Source organism: Sturnus vulgaris, chromosome 17, assembly GCF_052056855.1.
Source record: "Sturnus vulgaris isolate bStuVul1 chromosome 17, bStuVul1.hap1, whole genome shotgun sequence".
Taxonomy (NCBI): Eukaryota; Metazoa; Chordata; class Aves; order Passeriformes; family Sturnidae; genus Sturnus; species Sturnus vulgaris.
Window position 1 is genome coordinate 8608765 of NC_142259.1, and position 22834 is coordinate 8631598.

Sequence of the window (22834 nt, forward strand, 5' to 3'; positions counted from 1 at the left end):
TGTGCTGAGACATAGCTGCAGCTCTACCCAGCTTTGCTGTGTCTAAAACAAAACATTAATTTGTAGGCATTAATTAACAATCATGCCATCCCCCAGGGTGTGCATGCCCAGGGTTAGCCAGGGGGATTTTCCACTGCTGGTGCCTCCTAAGTCAGATGTTTGAACCACCCTGCACACCACAAACTGGGGTCACTGCAGGCCTGCCCTGCATCCTTTCCTGGCACAGAAACAAGTCAATCTAGTCAGGCTTCTATGCATAAACAAGTGGTTTTTATTTGGTAAAAACTTCTCAGTCCAGTCGCCATTCCTCATGCATATTTGTATCACTGAAATATTTCAAAGCAGAAACTCAGTAATGCCATTGTATTTCCCTGCCCTGTCCCAAGTGTAGAATCTTCTTTAAAGCTCTCCAGATTACGACATTGCACTAAGATAACTTCATATCACCTCCAAGTTACTATTACAAGCCAGTGAGAGATATAAAACCTGAATTTAGAATCTGGGTACAAAGAAAAGTAACAGGCAGGAGCAAACAAGATTTGGGAATTCGGTATGAAATCCAGACCTTCAATTCCTATAATAACTGGAGCAATCTGGAATTGAGCTGCATATATACTGCCCACGTATTGTTGTGGCTTTCTTTTTACTTTGTAATAAAAACTGATTAATGTGTGTGCATTTAACATTAGGGCACTGTCAGTTGTAAAACAAGACTTGTACATTTGACAGAAAAGCCGTTTCAAACCTGAAGTTGGTTTTGTAAATCAGTGTAACTCTGATTGCAATTAATAAATGCGAGAAAGAGAATTTGACATACTTGTTTAAATGTACTTCTGTGCTCAGGCAAGCCTCAGAGGTTTGGATGTTTCAGTTCTGCCCACAAGCTGGTAAAACCATTATTGCCACAGAAACCTCACAGGAGCAATAAAACAAACAAGCAAACAAACAAACCCAAGAGCCCACAAATACCTAAAATCAAAACAACCTATCCATCTGCATGCAGAGTCTGACAGAAAAATACACATGCAATCAAGCTACAATTAGCTCCTGACACCCTCAGCACCCTAGGATGTCAGAGATCACCTGCCGTGCATCAGGCTTTTAAAATTAAACATTTCTTTTCTCTCTGGGCTCTGCCTCGGTTCTCTGCTCGCAGCCCAACATGAATTGCAACTCCAGGCACAGAGGTGAGGCTGTGGGACCAACACTGCTGCACTCCTGGAAGAAGAAATGTTTGAGCAAAGGTGAGGAGGTCGGAAAAGGCCAAAGTCTCAAGTAATTTGAAGTGGTTCAGCTAAGTAGGGAAGGCTAATGGGAAACCATTTTAATTTGTTACAGTCATCCCCAGTGAATAAAAGGACAACGTTTCTCTTCAGCAGCTTGATTACAAAGCAGTAAATCCCTCCGTGTATATAAAAGATCTGTGAACAGCATAGATCAAATGTCAACAAAAGATTTGTACTTTGTGTTGGGAACAGTTTTAGATACTCAATCATTCTCAATTTTAAATACTTCCAACAATTATTCTCTCCCTGGAAACACACATATGTAAGTAATTCTGCCATTCTCATCTACAAAGACAAAGTAGTGACATTTTTGCAGCAAACATTTTTGGACCTTCTGTTTCCATAAACACCAGTTTTGAGCACAGAAACAGGTAACCTTTCCCTCTCTCCCGACAACATTGTCTCACTCTTGCTGGTAACAAAAATTTATGCTGCTTCAAGTATGGCTGCAATCTCGACTTTACAGACCCCAAGCAGCAGCAAACAAGGCACAGCTCAAGGTGACAATATTCCCCAGCAGCAGAAATATCTTGGAGTAAGAATTACCCCAGAATAGGATTGTTCTCCAGCTGCTGACAGGGTTTTTGTGCAGTGTATCAATTTCTCTTTCCCTGACAAACTGCCAGTTCTGATAGACCCACAGGCCAGCATACAACCTATTTCATGCACTCATCTAAAATAGGATGGAAAAGCATTTAAAACAGGGAAAGTTGTAGCTGCTCAGCCACAGGTTCTTTTTCAAAAATGAGGGGTTTTTTTTAGTTGGAAGCAGAATTTTTGGGCTTAGAAGTAGAATGTTCAGCCATTAGGAATTATTAAGCTTTTCTAAAGTTCTATAATTCAGAGGTGAACCCCAAATATTTGGTTTATTTCTCAACAAAATAGTGACCTGATCATGACAATTTTTATCTTGTGCCCACATTGTTTGTTCTCTGATCGTAAGAAATAAATACTCTGAAGCAAGAAGCACTTTAATTACATCTACATTCACAGTAGGTCTTGGACCTCTACCTGTGCTGTAATCAACAACCACACACTGTCTGAACCACAAAACTGTTTATAATGTAGACTGAGTGCTGCATGCTAAATCATAATGTCAATTTTTCAGAAACCTTCCTGTACTGAGTTTGCCTTTTGATAAGGAACTTTAACCAGACCTGCAACTGTGGAAACCCTTGAGGTAAAAAATCCTAACAGGCTCCCAGGGATTGCTGAGGAGAGATGTTACACCACGTCTCAGCACACACTTGCACCAGGACAAGGGGCCCTTACAGCAGGATGGGGATATAATCACATTACCAATAGCTCAGCCATGGGGTGGTAAAGCTCCTTGACAGCTTTATTCGCCTTTTCTTAACTAAAGGGCAAAATTCTGCTGCTGGCACCTCAATTGCATAATGTATACCTGCTTCCTCAGGCACTCACACCAACACTTCTGCACTCCAGTGTCTTGAACTCATACTGTTCATGGCACCCTCAGCCAGGTTTTGGAGAGATCAGCTCCATCTTTTAACAAAATTTTCTATACAGAGGCAAAGTTGTACATCACACGCCGTGTACATTTCTAAAAGGCTGAATTTTAACATTTCTAATCCATTTATTGTCAATAACGAATTTTGCAGCAGTTTGGACGTGTGGATATCGACCCCTGGCCAAAGCAGGCTCTGGTGTTTGTGTTCTCTCTGCCCAACAACACTGCCTGTCACTTCTACTGGCTAAAATGTTCTCTCGTGTGGTTTTGCAGAGCATCCCTCCCTGCTGTGAGCTACACACCAACAGTTGTGTTTCAGCTCATATATGGCTCTTTTGAGCTCATGGGGAGCAGGGGGAAGGAGTGAGAACAACAGGGGATGGGACCCAAAGCTAAATAAATCAATGTTTCTTTGATCCTTTGGGATGAGGATGCTGTAAAAACACATGGTTATTAGAACTGTGATTTTATTGGTTAAAGAGTTGGTTACTGGCACTGTATTGCAGCATGACCTTACATTATGGTGCTAAGTACAAAGTGTTCATTCTGTTTGTGGCTCTAAGAATTAATCTCTTCCATGTGCAGAGAGGGTGTGTGATAATTCAGCTGAGATTCCCGTTGGTAGTCCGGGCAAGCACTCACCAGCTGCAGGGCTTTCAACAATGCACAGCAACAGCTCCAAGAACAAATGATGTAACTAACACCCCTCTGAGTGCTACCAAGCAGGGCCAGAGCAGCCTGCTCATTTCAGCCTCTTCATCCAAGGAGGTTGTCAGAAACCTGAAAAGCTGAAACTAAAAGGTGAGTTTCTCCCCAAACACTCCAACACTTAACTTTGGACAGGATTCAACAGCTAATGGACATTGAATGAAATTGTATGGTTCTAATAGCTTGCATTTGCTCAATAATAAGAAAAGGTCTGATCCTGATTATTAAAATGAAAAACTAATTTGTAATGTTTATGTGGATGGCAGCTTTATATGCATGATAGAAATGCTCCAACTGCCTTTACAATCCAGCTGGAACAAAGTTTTCATTTTTCTTTTTCATGAAATTTCATTTATTATGAACACTGTGTCTTAGTAAGGCAGCTGTTGGCAGCAAGATGCGAAATTTAAGTTGGGCTGGTTAGTACAAAGAGCCAAGATATAATATGTTTTTGTCAGAGAGAAGTTTTTCTTGTATATATGCAGTAATTAAAATAGTTTGTCAGTTGATTCTATCAACCCCCCCTTGAAGGAAGAGATAATGCTATTTTAAAATACAGTTTACAAATTGCAACCAAAAATCTGGGATTGCTACAACTCATTTCAAAGAGGTCTTTAAGTAGGTAATGCACCAATGAATTCAGAAATTAAGGATACCTGGTTTTCATCACTGTCCTACTAACATGGTGTTAGATTTTGGGCAAGTCACTTCTGACAAGATTCCAAATGGGAATTGAATAAGGATCAGTGTGTTACTATTATACACTGAGGATGTGTCACACACAGCCTGCACCTGGAGGAAATTGTCCTGGGCTTCCTATGACTGGGGCAAGCACTCCTGTCATTCAGTATGTAACCATGATTTTCCTCCAGCTTCTCTGGCTGCTCCAAAAGAAAGCAGCAGTAAACTTCAAATCTTCCTCTGAACCTCCTCTGGAATGTGTTTAGGATGCACATTTCAAAAATACCTACCTAAAACTGCCCTTGGGAAACAGGTGAATGAACAGGATGGGACTTGGCACACGCTGTTGGAAGTTCAAGCCAGGTAAGGGTTGAAATTTAATAAATTAAGTGAATAAAAGATAATATGAAAAAAACCCCCACCTAAACTGAAGTATTAAGCTGATCAATCCTCAACAGCTACAATGACTACTTGCAAATGGACTTCTTTCCCAAATTGTTGCCTGCAAGTTCAGTAATCAAGGGTAATTGCAAACCTGTATCATCATCTATCCTGGGATTTGATTAGCACCTAATGATTGTGAACATCCAGAGACTTCACTACTGACCAAAGGTACAACCCTCTCCCTGAGCCAGCCACAACCTCCTGCAGCCACACAAGCCTGACCAACAAACTCATCTTTCACTGCTTTCCTGTTTCTGGCTCAGCAGGTTGATGCAGCCTGCAGCACATCCTACGGCACCTGCACCAAGGAGGAGACAGAACACGCAGCCGGGCTGAGCAGGACACAGCTCACAATCCACACTTGTGCTCCATCAACACTACTGCTCCAGGAGGGTCCCACTGCCCACAGGGTGACTGAAGTTCCACTGGCACCACAGACAAACCCAAATTATTCCCCTGTTCAGGTGACAGCTACCTGCACTGTAAACACGGCGTTATCATTAAATTCTCCAACACAGCTGAAGTTGGCACCACTTTTACTATTATAATGTTAACTGACAAACAAATTAATTTAATGGCTTTGAGGACTCTGCCCACACCACCTAATCCATAAATTATACTCATGCACAGACTTTTGAGCAATTATTACTTCATATCTGCTTTAAGTATTTGCAGCACTTTGGGGGTTTACTTCTTGTCATGCTTACTGCATCTACTGAAGTTAACAACAGAGCCAAGAAGTTCAACTAGAGAACTAGAAAATAAAATTGCATTTAGGAATGGGTGGGAGGTTGCTCACTAACTTTTAGTATCAGTGAACAGAGTGGATGGCTTCAGGGTACTTGCAAGTATTTTTAAGCCAAAGAAAGCTTAGCAAGTTCTTTCCTCCAAGCAGTTCTTTCTCTGAGGAGTTTTTCAAGGGATAAGCATTGGGGTTTACTCTTCTGAGATTACATGCATTGTTAAGGACAATTGGATTGTACCTCTTCTGTATTAGAAAAAATAAATCTGACTTGTTAGTATCTAGAGAGTTAAAATCCTCAGATTAAAAATGCACTTAGTACATTCAAAAAGATGAGAGCTGGTGACCATCACTCCACAAGTACTGCCTCCAAATACACACTCACAGATTTACAGCAATATAAAAACACAAGGCTGGCAGGAAACTGAAATGAGAAGAAAACACATATGAATCATGCACACAACTAATTAAACATGAAAATTATCTTCACAGTCACTTACCTTCACCATTGTAAGCTAACATTCAGCAGAAGAAATTTGAGAAGTCTATTTTAGACATATGCAATCTGGGAGTAATATTTCTTTTAAACTCATGTCAGGATAACATAGCTTCCTTTCCAAGCACTGATTATTTTGGGCTCTCCTAAGTGAAGCGAAAAATGCTTAAGACTGAACACAAGCCTTAGCTGACAGCACTTAAGTGAGCCTGGAAATCTTCAAATTTACTGTGTTGGGAACTGCTGTGTAACTTCTAGGCTAAGGCTTCAGGGCAAAGCAATACCTATATTCTGTCAACTCACAAGTTAAAGAAATCAGATTTTGGCAGCTAAACTCTAACTTCCTTTTGCATAAGTAACACAACAACATCTAAGCACTCGACTGTTCACTGTCAGGGCACCATGTGAGAAACACCTCAACAAATCACATCCCAGCTATTTCTTCTTTACTAACATTTAATTTGCAGAACACAATCCAAATTGCACTTCCAAAAGTCACAAGGGTGTATCAGCCACTTCAGGCATTACAAAAAACTTTCCACTGATGCTGAAAAACCCCTGTACAAAACAGCTTTTAAGAGTAGTATGCGCCAAGAGTAATTACAAAATTTTGAGTTCCAGAGACTACAACACTGCAGGTTCCATTCTACTTCTTCTGGTAATGGTATTTGCATCAACAATGAGAGCATCCACTTGAGGAAAGACAGAGAGCATCGTGTTGGCACAACAAAACCCTTTCATTAAGGAGACATCTGGGCCATTAACAGCAGTCTGCTGGGGAAGGCTGCACCTCGCTGGATTGGGTTTCAAACCAAGTTCTCCATGAGGTGTTGAGCAAAAGAGAATTGGCTGCAAGCAGGACAACACAGGCCTGGTGGGTTTTGTTTACTGTGCAGTTAAAGGACCACTAAATGATTAATGAAGGGCTGACAGCTTCTTTGTAGAGTAGCAGACAATATTTTGGGGCAGGACTTTGGCTTGTCAGGTTAAACATAAAAATGCTTACACAGAGCTCTCTCTCCTGAGCTCACTGCTGTTCAAATGACTTTCCTAACTTGCTTCCCAGGACAAGAACATAAATGTAAGGCTATCTTGAGGAGAAAAAAGAAACACAAAAAAATGTTAGTTTGACAGAGCATCTGGCACATTAATATGTGTGATAACACCAGCAGCACATGTTCATTACCACCTTGTTAGCAGCTACAGCCAAATCTTCAGCAAGATCCCTCTCAAAGTAAACCTAATTCCACTGAGAACAGCAGGATCATTTACCCTCCTTAGACAAACTCTGCCCTGCACTCTTCAGGCTCCTCCTAGGCACAGAGCTGCCATCACCATCAGGAATGGCAAGTGGCTCATAAGGAACTGAACATGCCTCCCTTTGGAGCATAAATAAGGTTAAGAAATGATGCCATAAAAGCTTAAGGTTAATGGCTGAAAAGCCTTGAAGCTCAACATATAAAGAAAATTTTATATGCTATTTAAGCCTTGGATGCACGATTAAAATCAAGAAGATGGCTGCCATTTGGTACCAAGACTATCTCACCTGTTTCTACACTTTAGATATGAATATTAATAGAATACAGGCAAAAATCCTAAACATTAAAGAATATTTGGCCTTTGGGGAGGCAGGGAAGAGGAGAAGTCTCCTACAGGAGCCTTTCCAGTCTTCAGAGCAGTTACAAATTTTCTGGTAACTTAAAATCAAAAAACACACTTAAGAAAACATATCTAGGAAATGTAAGATTCTGAACACGCAAAAAATGTCTCCCTGGTTCAGGAATTCATGTAAAAGACAACACGTTTCACAGCCAGCACGTTACCATACAAGTACAACTACATTTTCAACCAAAATCAGTCCTTGAACATCAATCAAGCACAAGCTCAGTTTCTCATGCAGGATCACTTGTGCCCACAGGATGCCCCAACAGCCTTTGTGTATCGACTCCGAGATTTCTGAAGAGGTGGATCTAATTCTAGCACTCAGCTCTCTTACCTCAGGTGGGAGGCAGGACAAGCAAGGCTGGCTGACCTTCTCTGTCACCCTTCCCTCTCCTACAACACTCTAAACCTGGTAGGAATTTCTGCTGGACGGGATGTGCCATCACTGCACAGAATTTAAAAAGTGCTGGTTTTGTCAGGCTCTACCAGGGGCGTGCACCAGGCACTGCTGGGGGGCTGCAGGGAAGGGTGAGGGTCTGTCCTGGGCTGCTTCCACCCAGCTCCACCACACACCCACAGCAGGACCTGTCTGAGGCTGGTGGCACCTCTGTCCAAAGGCAAAATCCAATGTGACAGGAAGGAAAAATGTGAGAGGAACAGCCACAGCTCCTGGAGAAAACAGGCTGGACCTGGTTCTCCTGACAGGCAGGAGCTGTGCCTGCAGAGCCCACCCTGGAGCAAGGGAAGAAGTGTGAGGAAGGAGGAGTGGTAAAAAGGAAATGCACACTCTGACTGCAGTCTCTCACTCGCCATCCCCCCGGGTGAGGCACAGGAACTGGGAATGTGGGAGCCAAGCTGAGCCTGCCAAAGGAGGGGGGCAGGACTCTGTTAGCTCTTGGCTTTTGTTTCTCACCACCCAACACCATTGTAATCGGCAATAAATTAACATTCCCCAAGTTGAGTCTGTTTTGCCTGTGATGGGAGATAGTAAGTGATCTCGCTGTCTTTATCTTGACCCATGAGCTTTTTTATCATATTTTCTCCCCTGACCCGTTGAGGATGGGGAGTGGGTGAGGAGCCAGGGGAATGCCTGGCCACAGTCAACCCACCCCACACGCAAGAGTGTTTCTTACTCACCTCAGGGCTCTGAATGAAGAATACACTTTAACTGGAAGAAATGTAGCAAATCCCATAAATTTCCTTTCCAATCATCTCCTTCTGACAGAACATAAAATCTTCCATTTCTCCAACTAACCATAGAAGAGCTGAGATTAAATCTCCCCAGTGAGAAACAGAACTGTGTTACCACGGGCTGCAGTCTGCAGGACATGCCAGGGCTCCGCCTGTGACATCAACACCTTCACCACGAAGTTTTTGGGCACTTTGTTTCCAACATTCACGTTGTTTGGTGCACTGCTCACTTCTCCTTCCCAAATCTCTAACACCACTGGAGTCCTAACACTGAATCTCCACTTCTGCCATAGAAACCTACTGCAAACGCTCTTCCTGAGCAACTTTTTGGGTTGGACTAAATATGGGGAAGAGTAAACCAGAAAGCCCTCAAGAAGCAAGAGTGCTGCTGCTGCAGGGTGACCAGCTTAAGGGACAGAGTGAAATCCTTCCTTCACTCTGCGCTGGGACTGTGATGGCTCATGCTCCCCTGCACACCAAGCTGCTGGAAACTGGAAGGACAAGAGCAGAGTTAAAATTTTGTTACTGCAGCAAAAGGCAAAGCGAGGACACCACATCAGTCTCTGAACACTGGAGTAACCTTCTGTTGGGAAAAATGACTTGTCAGGACACTGATGTGGCAGAAACACCGCGCTCTCTGTTGAGAGGTTCGAGCTGCAGATATTCTCTTGCAGCTTTTCCATCCATGTCTTGGATTCAATTCATTTAACGCTGCGATAAGGAACAAAAGCCATCAGTAAAGGTGAGCGTGGCTTGTTTTTTCAGCAGTCCAGGTCCTCCTGCAGCCATCAGCGGGGAGGAGACCAGATCGCCAGCCTGGGCACTGTGCGTGCCCGAGCTCCTCCCGGAGTCCCCGCCTGTGCCCTCCTTCCTCACACAGCTCCTGATGAATTCCACCGCAGGTAAAATCCCTCCCCAGGCATTCTGCCCTGGCTGATAGCTTTGGAGCCTTCCTTCACACGACTTCGGCTGATTTCCAGACCTTTATTTTTCCTTCTTTTTTTTTAAACTGTCTCCAACGGGAAGTTGCACTTGGTTTTTTCACCGCACGTTTCTCTTAAAACTGACATCTCTGCATTGTAATGAAGGAACCCCTGGGTATTAGTGACAAATTAGTCACCAGCTAAAGAATATTTTCTTTTCATTTCTATACCAGGTGGAAGATATTAAAATCTCTAGAGGAATTTCACCTGCTCTGCTACAATAAATCATCACACAATTTTCTTTTAAAGTGACTTAACTTTACTGCCTCTAAAACTTCATCACCATTAAAATAAAGTCTCCCTGATCAAGTTCAGAAGACTATCATAAACATGTATGTATTTAATTATACTTTAAAAAATTAATGCCATTTCAATTTAAATAGTGTTTTTAAAATACAGAATTATTTCTTTCTGAAAAGAAAATCCATGTACTACCTTAGGTAGAAATTAACAGAAAAATATTTTCCCTTCTTTGTTTAATTATCTAATAAGGAACAGTATTTTTAAAATCTCCAGAAGATCCCACACAGTCTGTAAGGAAGGAAAAAATATTGGACTCACTATCTGTTGTTGATGAACTTGTAAAGTAGGAGCCAAAACAGAGGGGAAAAGCAGTAAAAACACTTCAGTAAATTACTGAAGCCACAGGCCACTGATATAATGCAAAATATTCAGTGAAGGCAGATATTTACCTTTTTTTTTCCTAGGCTACTAGTATTTACTAAAAATTATCAGTATTTATTAAAATTACTATTTTAGTAGTAATGCATTAGTAAAAAGTTGATACAAAAAATGTTAACGCTACAACCATGCACATTTTGTGTCATTACAGTGGGGTTTTGTACTTTACAGGACAGATAAATTTCTAGTTTATAATCAAAGGTAAATACTACACAAGTGGCTTACAGCTTCTGATTAAATGGCTTCACATACATTTATGTGCTTTTAATCATCAATTAATTAATTTTTCAATATAATAGGTCCATTAAGTAAGCCAGCAGCAGCAGAGTTCATTTTGCAAGAGAAACTAACACCAAGACTAAAATTTAACCAGCAAAGGGAGGGCAGGAGTGTGTCTATCAATAAATACAGCACGCTAAGTCTACATCCAATTGTTTCTTCCTCTGTTTGCCAAGAAAAGAGAAGAGCAGAAGATCAATTAAAAAGCAGAAATGTAAAACCAGAGCGTTAAACACTACCAGATATTTAAGATCCCACAGTGTTTCTTACAAGTGCAGAGCATCACTCCCCCGCTTCCCCCGGGGGAGTTCCAGCTCCAATAATTACCTTCTGTCTGCTCTCAAGGTTCAAGTTCAAAACAATATTCATTTTCCACTTCCTGTCCTCAACCAGGGCACAATGCTTCTGTGCATCGCTCAGTAACCATCCTGCTGCACCACAGGCATGGTTAAAGCACTGCTGGGATGGAATAATCCTGATTTGTGGCAGGGGGCTGGGGCAACGAGAAGCCCTGGGCTTTAGGAAGGAAAGCATCAAGCTCCAGCATCAACTCATCTGACATTTAGCAGCAGCATCCTTTATTGCACTCAATTAGAAACCCAGCATTTGTCTCCACACCCCACCCCTAATTTGCAGGGGAGCATAAGTGATGTTTCAAAATTCATCCAGCCCAGAAGTTTTGCTGCATCTCAAATATTTTACAGCAGACTCACTTGGCTTCCTCAGCCCCCTCCCCACCTAGTTCTCTTCCCCAAATTATATTCATCTGCTGCAGTGAACAGGAAGGATGGTTGCCAAACAAACAAAATGAAATCATATATAATAGGCAGAATACGCCTTCCTTGAAACCACAATTTAAGAGTTTTCAGGTGAAGAGGGAAAGACAGAAAAGGTCTGTGAAAGTGGCTATACAGAACATAATCTTACACTGCCTTGTACAGTTACACACGTTTACAGCATTGCTGAATGATTATGTATTTCTGCTCAGAGACCTAAGCTTGCCTCTTATTCAGAGAGAAATGAATTTTATTAAAAACAAGATTCCTCTAAAGTAGGTATTTACACAACAGGCCATCAAGGCTAAACAGAATAAGGATCTCACAATTTTATTTCAACAAATAAAAAGAAAAGTGGTGTCTACCTTATTTTCCTGCTGCACACCTAACTCCACCACCACACTTAGGAGTACCAGCTCAGAGATGTGATACCACAGACTAAGTCATATCACTGCCAATTTTTGTGCAGAAGGTTGCAACCACTGGTACCAAAAGGGCTGTGGTACCTCCCTCTCTCCACCCAACTCAGATTTAGTAGTTTTTTTAACTGCTGCTGAAAACTTTGCTGATTTGCAAATAGGCATTTGAGCATGGACAGCACAGAAAGATGTGAATTCCCACTCCGATGTGAATTCCCACTCCCACTTTGCAAGGCTCAAGCTCAGACACTGAAGAAGTCAGCTGGACTTGCATTGGCAGCAGTTAAATATGAACTTTAGCAACAAGTACAGAAGGTTTAAAACTGCTCCCACTCAGTGAGGGCTCAACCCTTATTTGAGTGAAATGATTGGGAACTGCAGTGAGAGCACGACTGGATCTAATATATTTATGCATAGTTGAACACAAGGAAGGAGAAAGTTTATGTATTTTGCTACAAGCATTAAGGCTGACTTACTCCTAACTCTATCTCAGTGAAGAGGAGTAGGATCAACACAGCACTTACCAAATGTAAGTTAGTAAAAACCACGGGTTTATAAATTCAAAAATAAAGTCAACCCTACAAAAGAAGAATAAGAAGGAAAATTTGGATACAGTGAAAATAACATTCACATGTTTTACTTTAAAAGGTGTCATCTTTCAGAAAAAAATGGTGCTTTTTAGTTTGTTAAGGGGTGGAAAAACAATCTCTCTTTTTCAAATAAAAAGTATTGCTCAATTTTAGACAAGATTTTGTCTTGTTTCACCCACAGTAGTGGGGAAAAATAATAAATTTACATAGCTTACAAAAACGAAGTACACACTGTCAACATTTACTGAGGGTAAAGTATTTTGTAAATACATTTTGACTTGTCTTAGAATCAAAGAATTGTCAAATAGTTGCAATTAAATTCTGAGGATGGTAACTGAGCACAGAAGAGAAGGGGAATCAAAACTAGTGATAGAGATCTATATTCAAAACTGATCAAAGCTATTTCCAAAGTAGCTGTAGGACAATTACACAGCAAACAGCCAAATCAAGTGTGTCATCAGAAGACACGATTTGCAATAGATGGAAAACTTGTCTTTAAGACAGCTGATGAGCCTCTCTGCGTGGTGCACAGACAGAGCTGTAAATAACTGGGGCCCCCAGACTGCTTTGCTTACTCAACCTATTTAAAAAACAAAAACATTTCAGATGCCTGCCCCACTTTCCCCTCACTGTTTCTTGTGGGTTCCTGAGTAATCCCAGAGGCATGTCCAGTTTTTAAGGCATTTGCTGAGTTTAAGGAACATTCCCCATTCCCCCTGTCTTTGGAAGTACCTGGCTGTCCTGCTCTGGTTGAGTTTCTCTGTGAAGTCTCTTCTTTCCAGCACAGACAAAGGCATCAACTCCCATGGGTCTCTTACTATCTGGGCTGGCCAGTATTAAATACTGTTCTTTAGTTAGGATTTTTTTTTTTTATTCAGCTGGGCTGCTTTCCTTCTCAAAAGCAGGGATGGCAAATGAGAATTTCTGCACGACGAGACTGAATGTCTACAGTTAGGTGTGTTCAAGCCAACAGCATGAACTTACCCATTTTCTCAAACCTCTCTGCACATCTAAGAAGGGGCAATTAAACCTGGGACCTATTTGATTCCTGCAACCCATAAAAGTAGGAGCCCACAGCCAGGAGCAGGCAGCAGAGAGAAACTGTTTGCAGAGAGACATGGCTCCAGTCGAGCCTGAAGTCTGCAATGCTAGTTTATGTAAAAACGTTCCTGAAGAAGTCTATTATAGTTAAAATAATTCAAGACTTCCATTTCCCTGAATTATTAAGTGGTGTTGCAGCAAAGGCAAGCTGAGGTTCTACCATGCATCAATTTCCTCCCCAAAAAGCAGAGGGGAGATGAATGACACCAGCATTTCATGCAGCACTCACGCAAAGACATGGATGTGAAGAAATCTCAGGTTTGTAACCAAATACTTTAAACCTTCATTTCCTTAACAGGAAACCAGCTGGGAATAAGTTAGAAGTGGGCTATCATCAAGGAAGTTTCTAACATCTGAACAACAAACTTCAGTTCCACCAGTCTCTGTGCATCAGTAACAAATCCTTCACCTGCTTTTCAAATTGCTAAAGCCCAAATCATATCCAGGCTCTCACAGCCTCCAGCCCATTTTCACTCTTTGTATTCAAACCTGGCAGCAACAACAAAAAAAAAAAAACAAGTCTTGCAAATAACAAAATCCCACACCCCAACAAAACACGCACCCTGCTTCTACCAAATAAATGTCAGTCAACAAATAGGCACAAATTTCACAATGGCTGAGGTCATTCCCTTTAAGTCATTACGGTTTGTGGGTGAGTTTTCCTGGTGGTTTTAACATTGGTTTCTGTGATTGCAGCTATGCTTATTTATGCATTTAAGGCGTATGATCTAATACACTTAGGTTTAACTACTTCATTCTTTTGACATTCTTTCCAAATTATAAAAAGGATTCTTGGTGTTTTCACTGCCTTGGTAAAGCAACAAAATTGCTGTCCACATAATTTCTTAAAAATACAGAACCGAGTAAGTACTTGTTGAAAATAATTCAAAGGAAAAAAACCCTACCCCAGACATTCCCTTCTCCAAGATAACACTTATTTTTGTTCTCTCTCTCTCTCTCCCTTTCTGGGGGAACTTACTATTTTTTTAGAAATAGATGTTTTGCTGGCTTTTTAAAAACAATATCCAGGCCTTAAGAGTGATTCAGCTACAACGTATAATCAACACAGTAGTTCAGCTTATTTTTTTAAGCCCTTCTATTTTTACTGTCATGCTTTTAAGAAACTGCACATTTGTGGTATGCTACACTCACATTGCCTCTTCCACAGCACTTTGAATTCTACAATAATACTCATTTTATTCAATGCCTTTTGGTTATTATCTACCAGGGATCCTTGCTTGATAAAAATCAAAGAAGGCAATTTTCTACCTTTTTCTAATGGAAATTCAAATTATCCTCTCCCTCCAAGGCACAATAAGCCCGAAGAGCCACCACCATCCAAATGAGGCTGGAGAAATTCACTGACTTGTAGGAAACATTCAGAAACATTTTCAAGAAGCTGAAATGAAAATTCAAATTGTGCCCAGGGATGGGTGTGCACATCTCTCTCCCAGTACTGCATGCAGTGCATGGCCATTACCTTGTATATGGAAGTCATGGTAAAACATTTTAATTGACCTTTTTAAACTTGAGGCCATGGGTACTTTTGTATTTCTGGAGTCCCTGATATGGTTTTATACGTCCAGGCATGTTTCTAATCAGCAGTAGAAATAGTGGAGAAGCCCCCAAGAGCTCTGTGGAGAGAGAAGGGCCCCGTCCTGCACTGTCCCTGCAGAGGAGGTGCCACCAGCACCAGGTACAGCTGTCCTGAGTGCAGCTCTGACCCAGCCACACCAGGAAAATATTATTCCCTGGGACACACAGCACCCTTAATTTCCTGAGCCATTGGACCCCCCAATCTCCCCAAATCTGTGAAGTCCCTCCATCACAGTCACACTCTGTGGGCACCACAACAATGTCCCAGGCTCTGTCCCCTCCCGCTCCATCCTTTCCAAGCCGCTTTTTCTAACTGAACCCCAACTTAAACAATCCCCCACATATTACAACAAACCTCCCTTGAAATTCCCCATAAACCTTACCACAACCCCGCAGCAGAGCTCTGGCTTTCCACAGAGCCTGTGTCCCTAAACACCAGGGGAAACACCTCAGCACGGCACTAACGAAGCATTTTCCGGACGCAGCAGAGGTGACAAACAGAATGAGAGCAAAGCCAAGATGCCATCTCCACTTCAGGCAAACAACCTCTCCTGACCTCTGGCAGCTCCCACACACTATTAAACAAAAAGTATTCTCTCCATGTTAATGAACCATGTACAATCTAACAGATAACGCTGATGTTAAATAAACATGTTTATATGTGACTCCTAATGCCAGGACTTAAGCAGCTGCAGACAATTTTAAATGGGAAGGATTATGCTCGTGTAATCTTTCTCATCTCATTTTACACATCTTTGAAATAATTAAAATATATAATTAAAGCACAAGCAGAAAGACTGTGTGAAAAGAGCTTGGACTATTTTTAATTAACACTCACTGGAACCATCTCTGCAGTGAACATTATTTTGGATCCAATTTTCCTCTCACGCCTCTTGCAGCAGTAAATCACGATCAGCTGAACAGCCTGACAAAGAAGGGAGCTGGATCGGGTTTTTAATGCTGTGATAAAAAATATTTTGCACAAGACCTAAATTCTTATTCCAGCTTTCTCCTCTCTCCTGCTTCAAACCTTGGGTAGCAACAAATCTACCTGCAAATGGCAGCACCTCCAGGCCCCAAATAACCCAACCAAGAGGAGCAATTATTTGCATCCTAATTGAAGGGCTTATCCTCACCTGATTAAAACAAGGTGTTTGTTAAACATCATTACTTGAGTTAAGATCTGCAAATAAAGATGAAGTATTGTTTTAAGAATTTGACTGCCATGAAACAATTGTTTTCTGATGGGATCTCTTAATGAACAGTCCCAACCAGGATGGTCTTTCTGGCTTTTCAGCAGAAAAGGAAGGGAAAGAGATTTGACAAGCTCTCCCTATTCATATCAAAGTGAGCAAAATGCCATGAGGTTTAAGTATACTTACTTTTGTTTTTTGTAGACATATACAAAAAAAACCCCACAAACTTTGAATTTTTTACTAAATTAAGCCACCAAAAAGGAGGATGTATTTAAGCCTGAATGGCTTTACTTCAGTTTATACCATTGTTAATAACTCTGAATACATTTTTTGTTCCTAACTATTTTTCTGTACTGTGCAGTACAATGTGAAATTTAATGAAAATAACCTGTTAATCCAGAAGACTCCTTCATGCACTAATCAAATGTATATTGCTATTGCTGTGAAAAATACAAAGGTACAGGGAAACTAACTATACACTGGGAACGGCAGTATGAGATTTCCCTACATGGTCTACCAAATCACTCCTCCACTTACAGGATACATTTAAAATCTTCATATTAAAACTGCAGCGTTCCACGGCTTATGAAAAGGATTTGAATTTGCAGCAACCTTTAAGTTTGTCCCGAATAAAAGTTACCCCAGCCAGGCAAAACTGACTCAAAAATATTTTCTTAGCATTCTAAGAACTTCTGCTAGTTTTCACAGATTCATAAAAGCATTTTTCACTGCGTAAGTAATCTTAACAATCATTTCCACAGATTAGGTCTAACAACCTGTGAATTTATTGCAGAAGGAATTTACTGCAAGGAATAATTAGTCTTCAGCACTGTTCATGCTTGTGCTCCGGCTGAAGACACCTTAGGACCATCTGGTTACTACAAAATTTGGCACAGAAGAAACAAATCTTACTGAAGAGAATTATAGCTGATTTCAGAATAGCTATTGTACTACTACACGTCATAAATAACAGTTGGGAAGACAGCAGAAAATTAGTAACGTCTTTAATTGTTTTCTTTGTCAGCAGTGTGTACACATACACAGTGACACACAAACACAGCCACGCAGACTTCAGCCCAACGCCTTGCAGGCTTGAAGTTAAACATGCAACTAATATTTGCAGGATTAATAGCTAAATTATTACAATTTCGGAGGGAAAAAGGAGAAAAGTATATTAACCAGCTGCACATAGCACAGCAACACGCGAAACTCTTTAAGTGATACTCTGAGATCAAGTTCTTTGTGTGAATACCTGAGTTTAATTCTTTCTTATAATTCAAGGCATATCCGCACACACCGTGGAGTTGAATACAGGGCTTATTGTTGGAGAGGGAGTTATCAACAACATTTTTATTTCTCCCTAATGAAGCTTTTCTAATGGAACCTAAGACTGCCAATGTCGTGAGGTATTTGAAATAGGAACCCATTTCAAAAATTTTGACCAAATAATGATGATAAGATTAGCGAGTCTTGGGAATCGAGTCTCCACGAACTATTTTAAAAGAAAATGAGCTGAGAGTAGTGGGCTAAACAAATTAAAGAAAACAAATCGATGAGTGTAAAACCAAAAGCATACACCACTTGTTATTTAGCCAAATGTTTTGACCTGTTGGTGAGTAGAAAAGGCACAAGAATTACGTGGACGATTTGACTCTGTAACTTCACTATTAAATTTTACACCATACATTTAGATTTTTTTTTAATTTAAGAGTTTTAAGTTAGAACAATTAAGTTATCAGCTGCTGTAACATTTCAAGTGAATTTTCAAAACATGCTTTAAAAGTTTCTGGAATATCTCTAAAGCTATGAGTACTGATTATTTTCAAGGCATTTGTACTGCAAGTCTTTCCTACTTGCTTGTGTTACATCTGAGGCCACAAGATGCATTCAATTTCAAAGCAGAAATAAAAATTCAGCTTTATTAAGGAATAGAAACAGTTTCCCCACATAAAAAAGGATGATGAGAAAGAATTTATCCTGTCTGAAGCAATAAGCAACAAAACAATGCAATGCTAAGTGCATGAAACTATCTAAGAAGAAGCATTAGTTTAGATACAGAATTACCAGTTTAAATGTATGCCATCTTTTGTGGACCAGATTGCCCTAATACACACAGATGTGGACTAGCATAAAGAAATTTAGACATGCTTTCTCAATAAATTGCCGGAGAGGAAGGGGAGGGACCCTTCCACGGATGGCATTGCAGAGATAAGAAATTCTCAGTAAATTAATGAAGTCCATAAGAGAGACTAAACAATAAACCATTCCTGCCACTGCCTTTAACGGCGCTCAGGGATGCGTGAATTTGATACTGCTCTGAACACAATTTCTGTTAATATTTGATACAGACCAATAAACTGTTTATTGGTTCACTACATGCATTTTAGCAATCACAACTTTATACAACAGAATATATCATTATTTGAAATGTCTGAACAACAGTAGCTGTGTACCATAAATAATTTCCTTTAGAGGCCATTCACTGGCCTCAAGCACAACACTCAGAAAAGTTTACTTAAACTGCATAAATCACATACAAGTCTTCCTTACAGAAGCAGCCGCGGGAAAGTGCGGCGGCTCATTTTATTTAAACGCACGCTTCAGCTTTGAAAATAATTAATAAGCGGGGCTCGCTTGACGGTAAAACCGAAGCGCACGCCGCGCAGCAATTAACTCCCGGAGCTAATTGTCGCTCGCAGCTCCGCACTCAGGACCCCCCCCCCCCGCCGCCGCCCCGGAGCCGCTCCGCGCCCGCGCCCCCCGACGGCTCCGGGGCTGCGCGCCCCCGCCCCGCGCCCGCGGAGCGCTCTGGCCCGCGGAGCCCCGCACCCGCCGGGCAGCCCCAGCCGCGGCCCGTCCGCGGGCGCGCAGATCCCGCGCCCCACTCACCGGCGGTGCAGCGCGGAGCCGCGGCGCTGCGGAGTGTGCGCGCCCGCCGTGGGCGCAGTGAGCATGTGCGAGGCGGACGCGCATGCCCGCGGAACGGAGCGCAGCGGAGCGGGGCGGCGGCTCCGCGCTCCGCGCTGCGCCCCGGGCGCGCCCACCGCCCCCTCCCCGCCGCGCCTCCCGCCGGAGCCGCCCGCGGGCTGCGCGGGGCGCGGAGCGCAGCGCCACGGCTGCACCGCACCACGGCACCGCACGGCACCGCACGGCACCGCACGGCACCGCACGGCACCGCACGGCGCGGGGGGTTGACCCCCGGCTCCTCTGACCTGTTGCTCGCCCGGCACTCCCGGCCCTCCGCCCCCCGTCGCAGCCCGAGCCCGAGGCCGCCGGCCCCTCGCAGCGCTGCGGGGCTGTCCCCTTGCCGCCGCCGTCGGGGCGCACCTACCGCACACGCGTGGGGCCGCGGCGCGCTGCCCGCGCTGCCCGCGGTGCCGGGCCGGAGGAGGAGCCTCCCGCGGCTCCCGGGGCCGCCCGGCTGCCCCCGCCGCTGTCACGGAGCTGCCCGCGCCCCCCGGGCCGCAGGGAGCGCGGAGCCGGCGCTCCCGGGGCGGGCCGGGCAGCGCTCTCACCGGCCGCAGGTACGCGCTGCCCGCGCTCGCTCCCGCCCGTGCCTATGGTTTTGTGTTGGTGCTATCAGCGTTCGACGAGCTGCCGGTCCTTGAAAGAAATTCGTCCCGTAGAACTTGGACCTTTGAATACCGTGTGAATACCACCTTGTCTGTAGCCTCTGTTTCCATGAAAATAGTCACTTTCACTACAGTCCTTGTGTTACGGATCTCTAGTGACAATTTTTAAATGTCAATTTCAAAGGAAGGGCTTTTGTTGACATCTATTTTGTCTTAACACGCACAGTGCCACACAGCCATGGGTCCTGCAGACCTGTAGAAGCAGCATCACTCACACAAGCCACCCTTCTGCACTCACCGAGCACCACACAGCTCCTGGCTCCCCAGAGGGTGACAGCCTGCCCATAGTTCCCATCACCTCAAGCGACACAGAATGGATTTGTGGCCGTACAGAGGTGCTGTCCCATCTCATGTCAGCACAAAAACAGAGGCAGTCTGGCATGTGCCCCCTGTGCTCCTGCCTGATGTGCTGGGCACCTCAATCATTCACGTCATCTGCTTGTGTGCACATCCAAGAGAGGGGCAGGAGGCACCTTCAGATGGTTTATGCTGGGAAGATGGGGCTGGGACATCCCACCACATGCCCCTTCCCTGAATTCCCTTGTGCTGTACACCCCACAAACAGCTTCCCCTTGCCCGTGCTGGCCTCATCCCCGCTCAGGTACCAAACAGTTTCCCCCTTCCTCCAGCATACCTGCTCGCTGGGGACGCAGCCTGGCCACAGCAGCATTGGAGTGTTTCATTTCCACACGCTGCTCTTCCTCCTTATTCCCCTTCTCACCAGTCTGGGACAGACCTCAGCTCTCCAGTTCTGTCTCTCCAGCACTGGGGAGGCTTCAGAGGAGACCTGCAATTCCTTGTCCTGACAGCTTTTATTACACCTAGCCCTTTCCTCAGGAAGGAGATATCCCATGCACCGCAGTGGAAAAGCCAAAGGAGCACAAAGGGTGTTGAGTTCAGGGTTTGAACAAGCTGCAGCCCACTCATGGATTTAACTCAAAATTTTGACAATGGAACAAAAACATCATTGCAACGAGACAGCTGTTTTTACTATCAAAATCTCTCAGATCAGTTTGACTGCAAAGTGTGTTCCTACAATCCAAAGGAGACAAAGCTCCCAGCATCAGTTTGGAGCTGGCAGGCTTCCTAGCATGAGCTACCTCCCGCCAGCCTAGAAAAACCAAAGCTCTTTCAGTTGTTATTCCCCATCAGTTCTCGGCACTAACCCCCTGATTTCCCCGTGGATTATCTGCAGTTCTGAGTTTACACTGCTCTCACATTAAACTCTGAGCAATCACTGCTTGGGGGGACTTCCTTGCTGCCTTTCTCACCTGTAATTGTGGTTCTGGTGAGGAGTCTCCGAAGTACAAGAAAGTCCTTGGATCCATCTTGAAAATAAATCTTTTCCTTCCTCCCCCTGCCGTGCCCAAAAGCCTGATTGCCACATTAGCTCCTTTTGAAGCTGGTTTTAACAAGTAAATTCGTATCTAAAAATGCCTTGCTTGCAAAATTCCTCCGACCCCTGATTTCACAACGTATTTGAATATATGCTTAGTTTTATGCATGTGAATAGGCCTACAACAATCAATACAATTATTTACCTAAGTGCTTAAAGTCAGGCAGGTATTTAAGAATTAGTATTGTTTGTGGTAATGCCACGGCAAGCCAGGCAGGGACCAGGACCTCATTGTTTGTTCAGCACCCTGCACACAAAAAGACACTCCTTGTCCCTTTCAGTATAAGTAATTTTTGTAACTTGTGAGTAACTTGTGAATCAGTGCCAGAAACACCTTTCTTGAGCTGGTGAGTAAACATTATTTGTCTACGCTAATATCCTTCTTATTTACCAAAACATTGTATGCAGTATTTAGAAAAGTAATAAAGGCACAGTGGGAAAAGGGTGGGCGAAGAGGAAGAAAAAGGATATTTTTTCAATTTGGAATTTTAAATATTTTCATCGTTGTTAGTATCCAGGAAAATACCTGTAGATCTTAAAAGCCATTTAGAAAGGCAAGGGAATAATATGGCTTCTGCCCCATTGGTGAGACTGTGGGTTGGTGTGTGTGGGTCAGACAGCTGCATGGGGTACAGGCTGCAAGGTGAGACACAGGAGCCAGTCCTCTTAGCTGCCTTGATAAAAGTCTCCATTTCATCAAGCTGGGGCATCATCAGCCACACAATGCCGGGGATTTCTCAGATCAGTGGAATTTTTTGTGGTCAAAAACCAAGGCAGGTTTAGAAGGTGGTTTGCTTGACTTGTTACTCTGTGCTCATTCCCACATATAATAAACTCAAAGACTAAATGGACACAGTGCAGAAATCCCCACATAGGCACCAAATGGGAGTGCTCCTAATCATCGGGCTGGGTGCCAGGGTCCTGCACAGATTTAAGTGATGATGGTCCTCCTTTGGCACCTGAGCAGCCAGACAATACCCTGGCCTTAGGGAGCATGGGGAGCTGTTTCCTGCCACAGCCTGCACTCCAGAGGGTTTATCCCAGTGTGGGACAGCCACACTTCACCCTCTCTGAGGAGAAGGTGAAGAGCTAAATCCCAAATTTTTGTTACTATGGAAATGTATTTCCCTTGAAGAAATATTACCAGTTTCTGCTGTTCACCTCATTGTCAAAATGAAGAGAGCTACATCGGTACAAACAACTGGTTCTGTTTTCAAACACAAGAAATGAGCCAGTACTGAACTTCAGCACCCTCCATGACAATTAAGATGTGATGTCACCCTCTGTTCACAAACCAAGGTGAGAAGTCCTCAGAAAGGATACAGAGGATTTATTTACTGAGTATAGCTAACCCTGAGCATAGAAACACCCCAAGTCAGAAATCGCTTTCCAAAGTGTAATAATTTAAAAGTAATGCATTTTGGGCTCTTCCTAATTGTTCTCTGGTCCTTGGGTTCATGTTTTCAATTTCTCTTTGCAACCACAATGCTGAGTAACTTAGTTG

At 43.1% G+C, this 22834-nt stretch overlaps 1 protein-coding gene and 1 long non-coding RNA gene across 3 annotated transcripts in view; one reads left to right on the forward strand and one right to left on the reverse strand.

Annotated features, from left to right (window-relative positions):
- The window catches only part of EYA2 (EYA transcriptional coactivator and phosphatase 2), an 87382-nt gene extending 66566 nt beyond the window's left edge, over window positions 1-20816 (reverse strand). Inside the window, exon 1 of one of the 2 annotated variants that reach the window (XM_014888950.2) lies at window positions 20569-20816. Coding sequence is in view for 1 of the 2 variants with exons in the window: in XM_088174961.1 (XP_088031087.1) it covers window positions 19192-19256 (65 nt within the window). In the remaining variant the exon portion in view is untranslated. Of the gene's footprint in view, window positions 1-19191; window positions 19257-20568 lie in introns of those variants that run through there. The other variant, XM_088174961.1, reaches the window with a different exon arrangement.
- Window positions 3444-5107, forward strand: LOC148221819 (uncharacterized). The gene is made up of 4 exons (XR_015807336.1): window positions 3444-3558; window positions 4338-4509; window positions 4605-4758; window positions 4854-5107. It is a non-coding gene; the product is annotated as an uncharacterized LOC148221819 (long non-coding RNA).
- Window positions 20817-22834: the final 2018 nt, after the last annotated feature.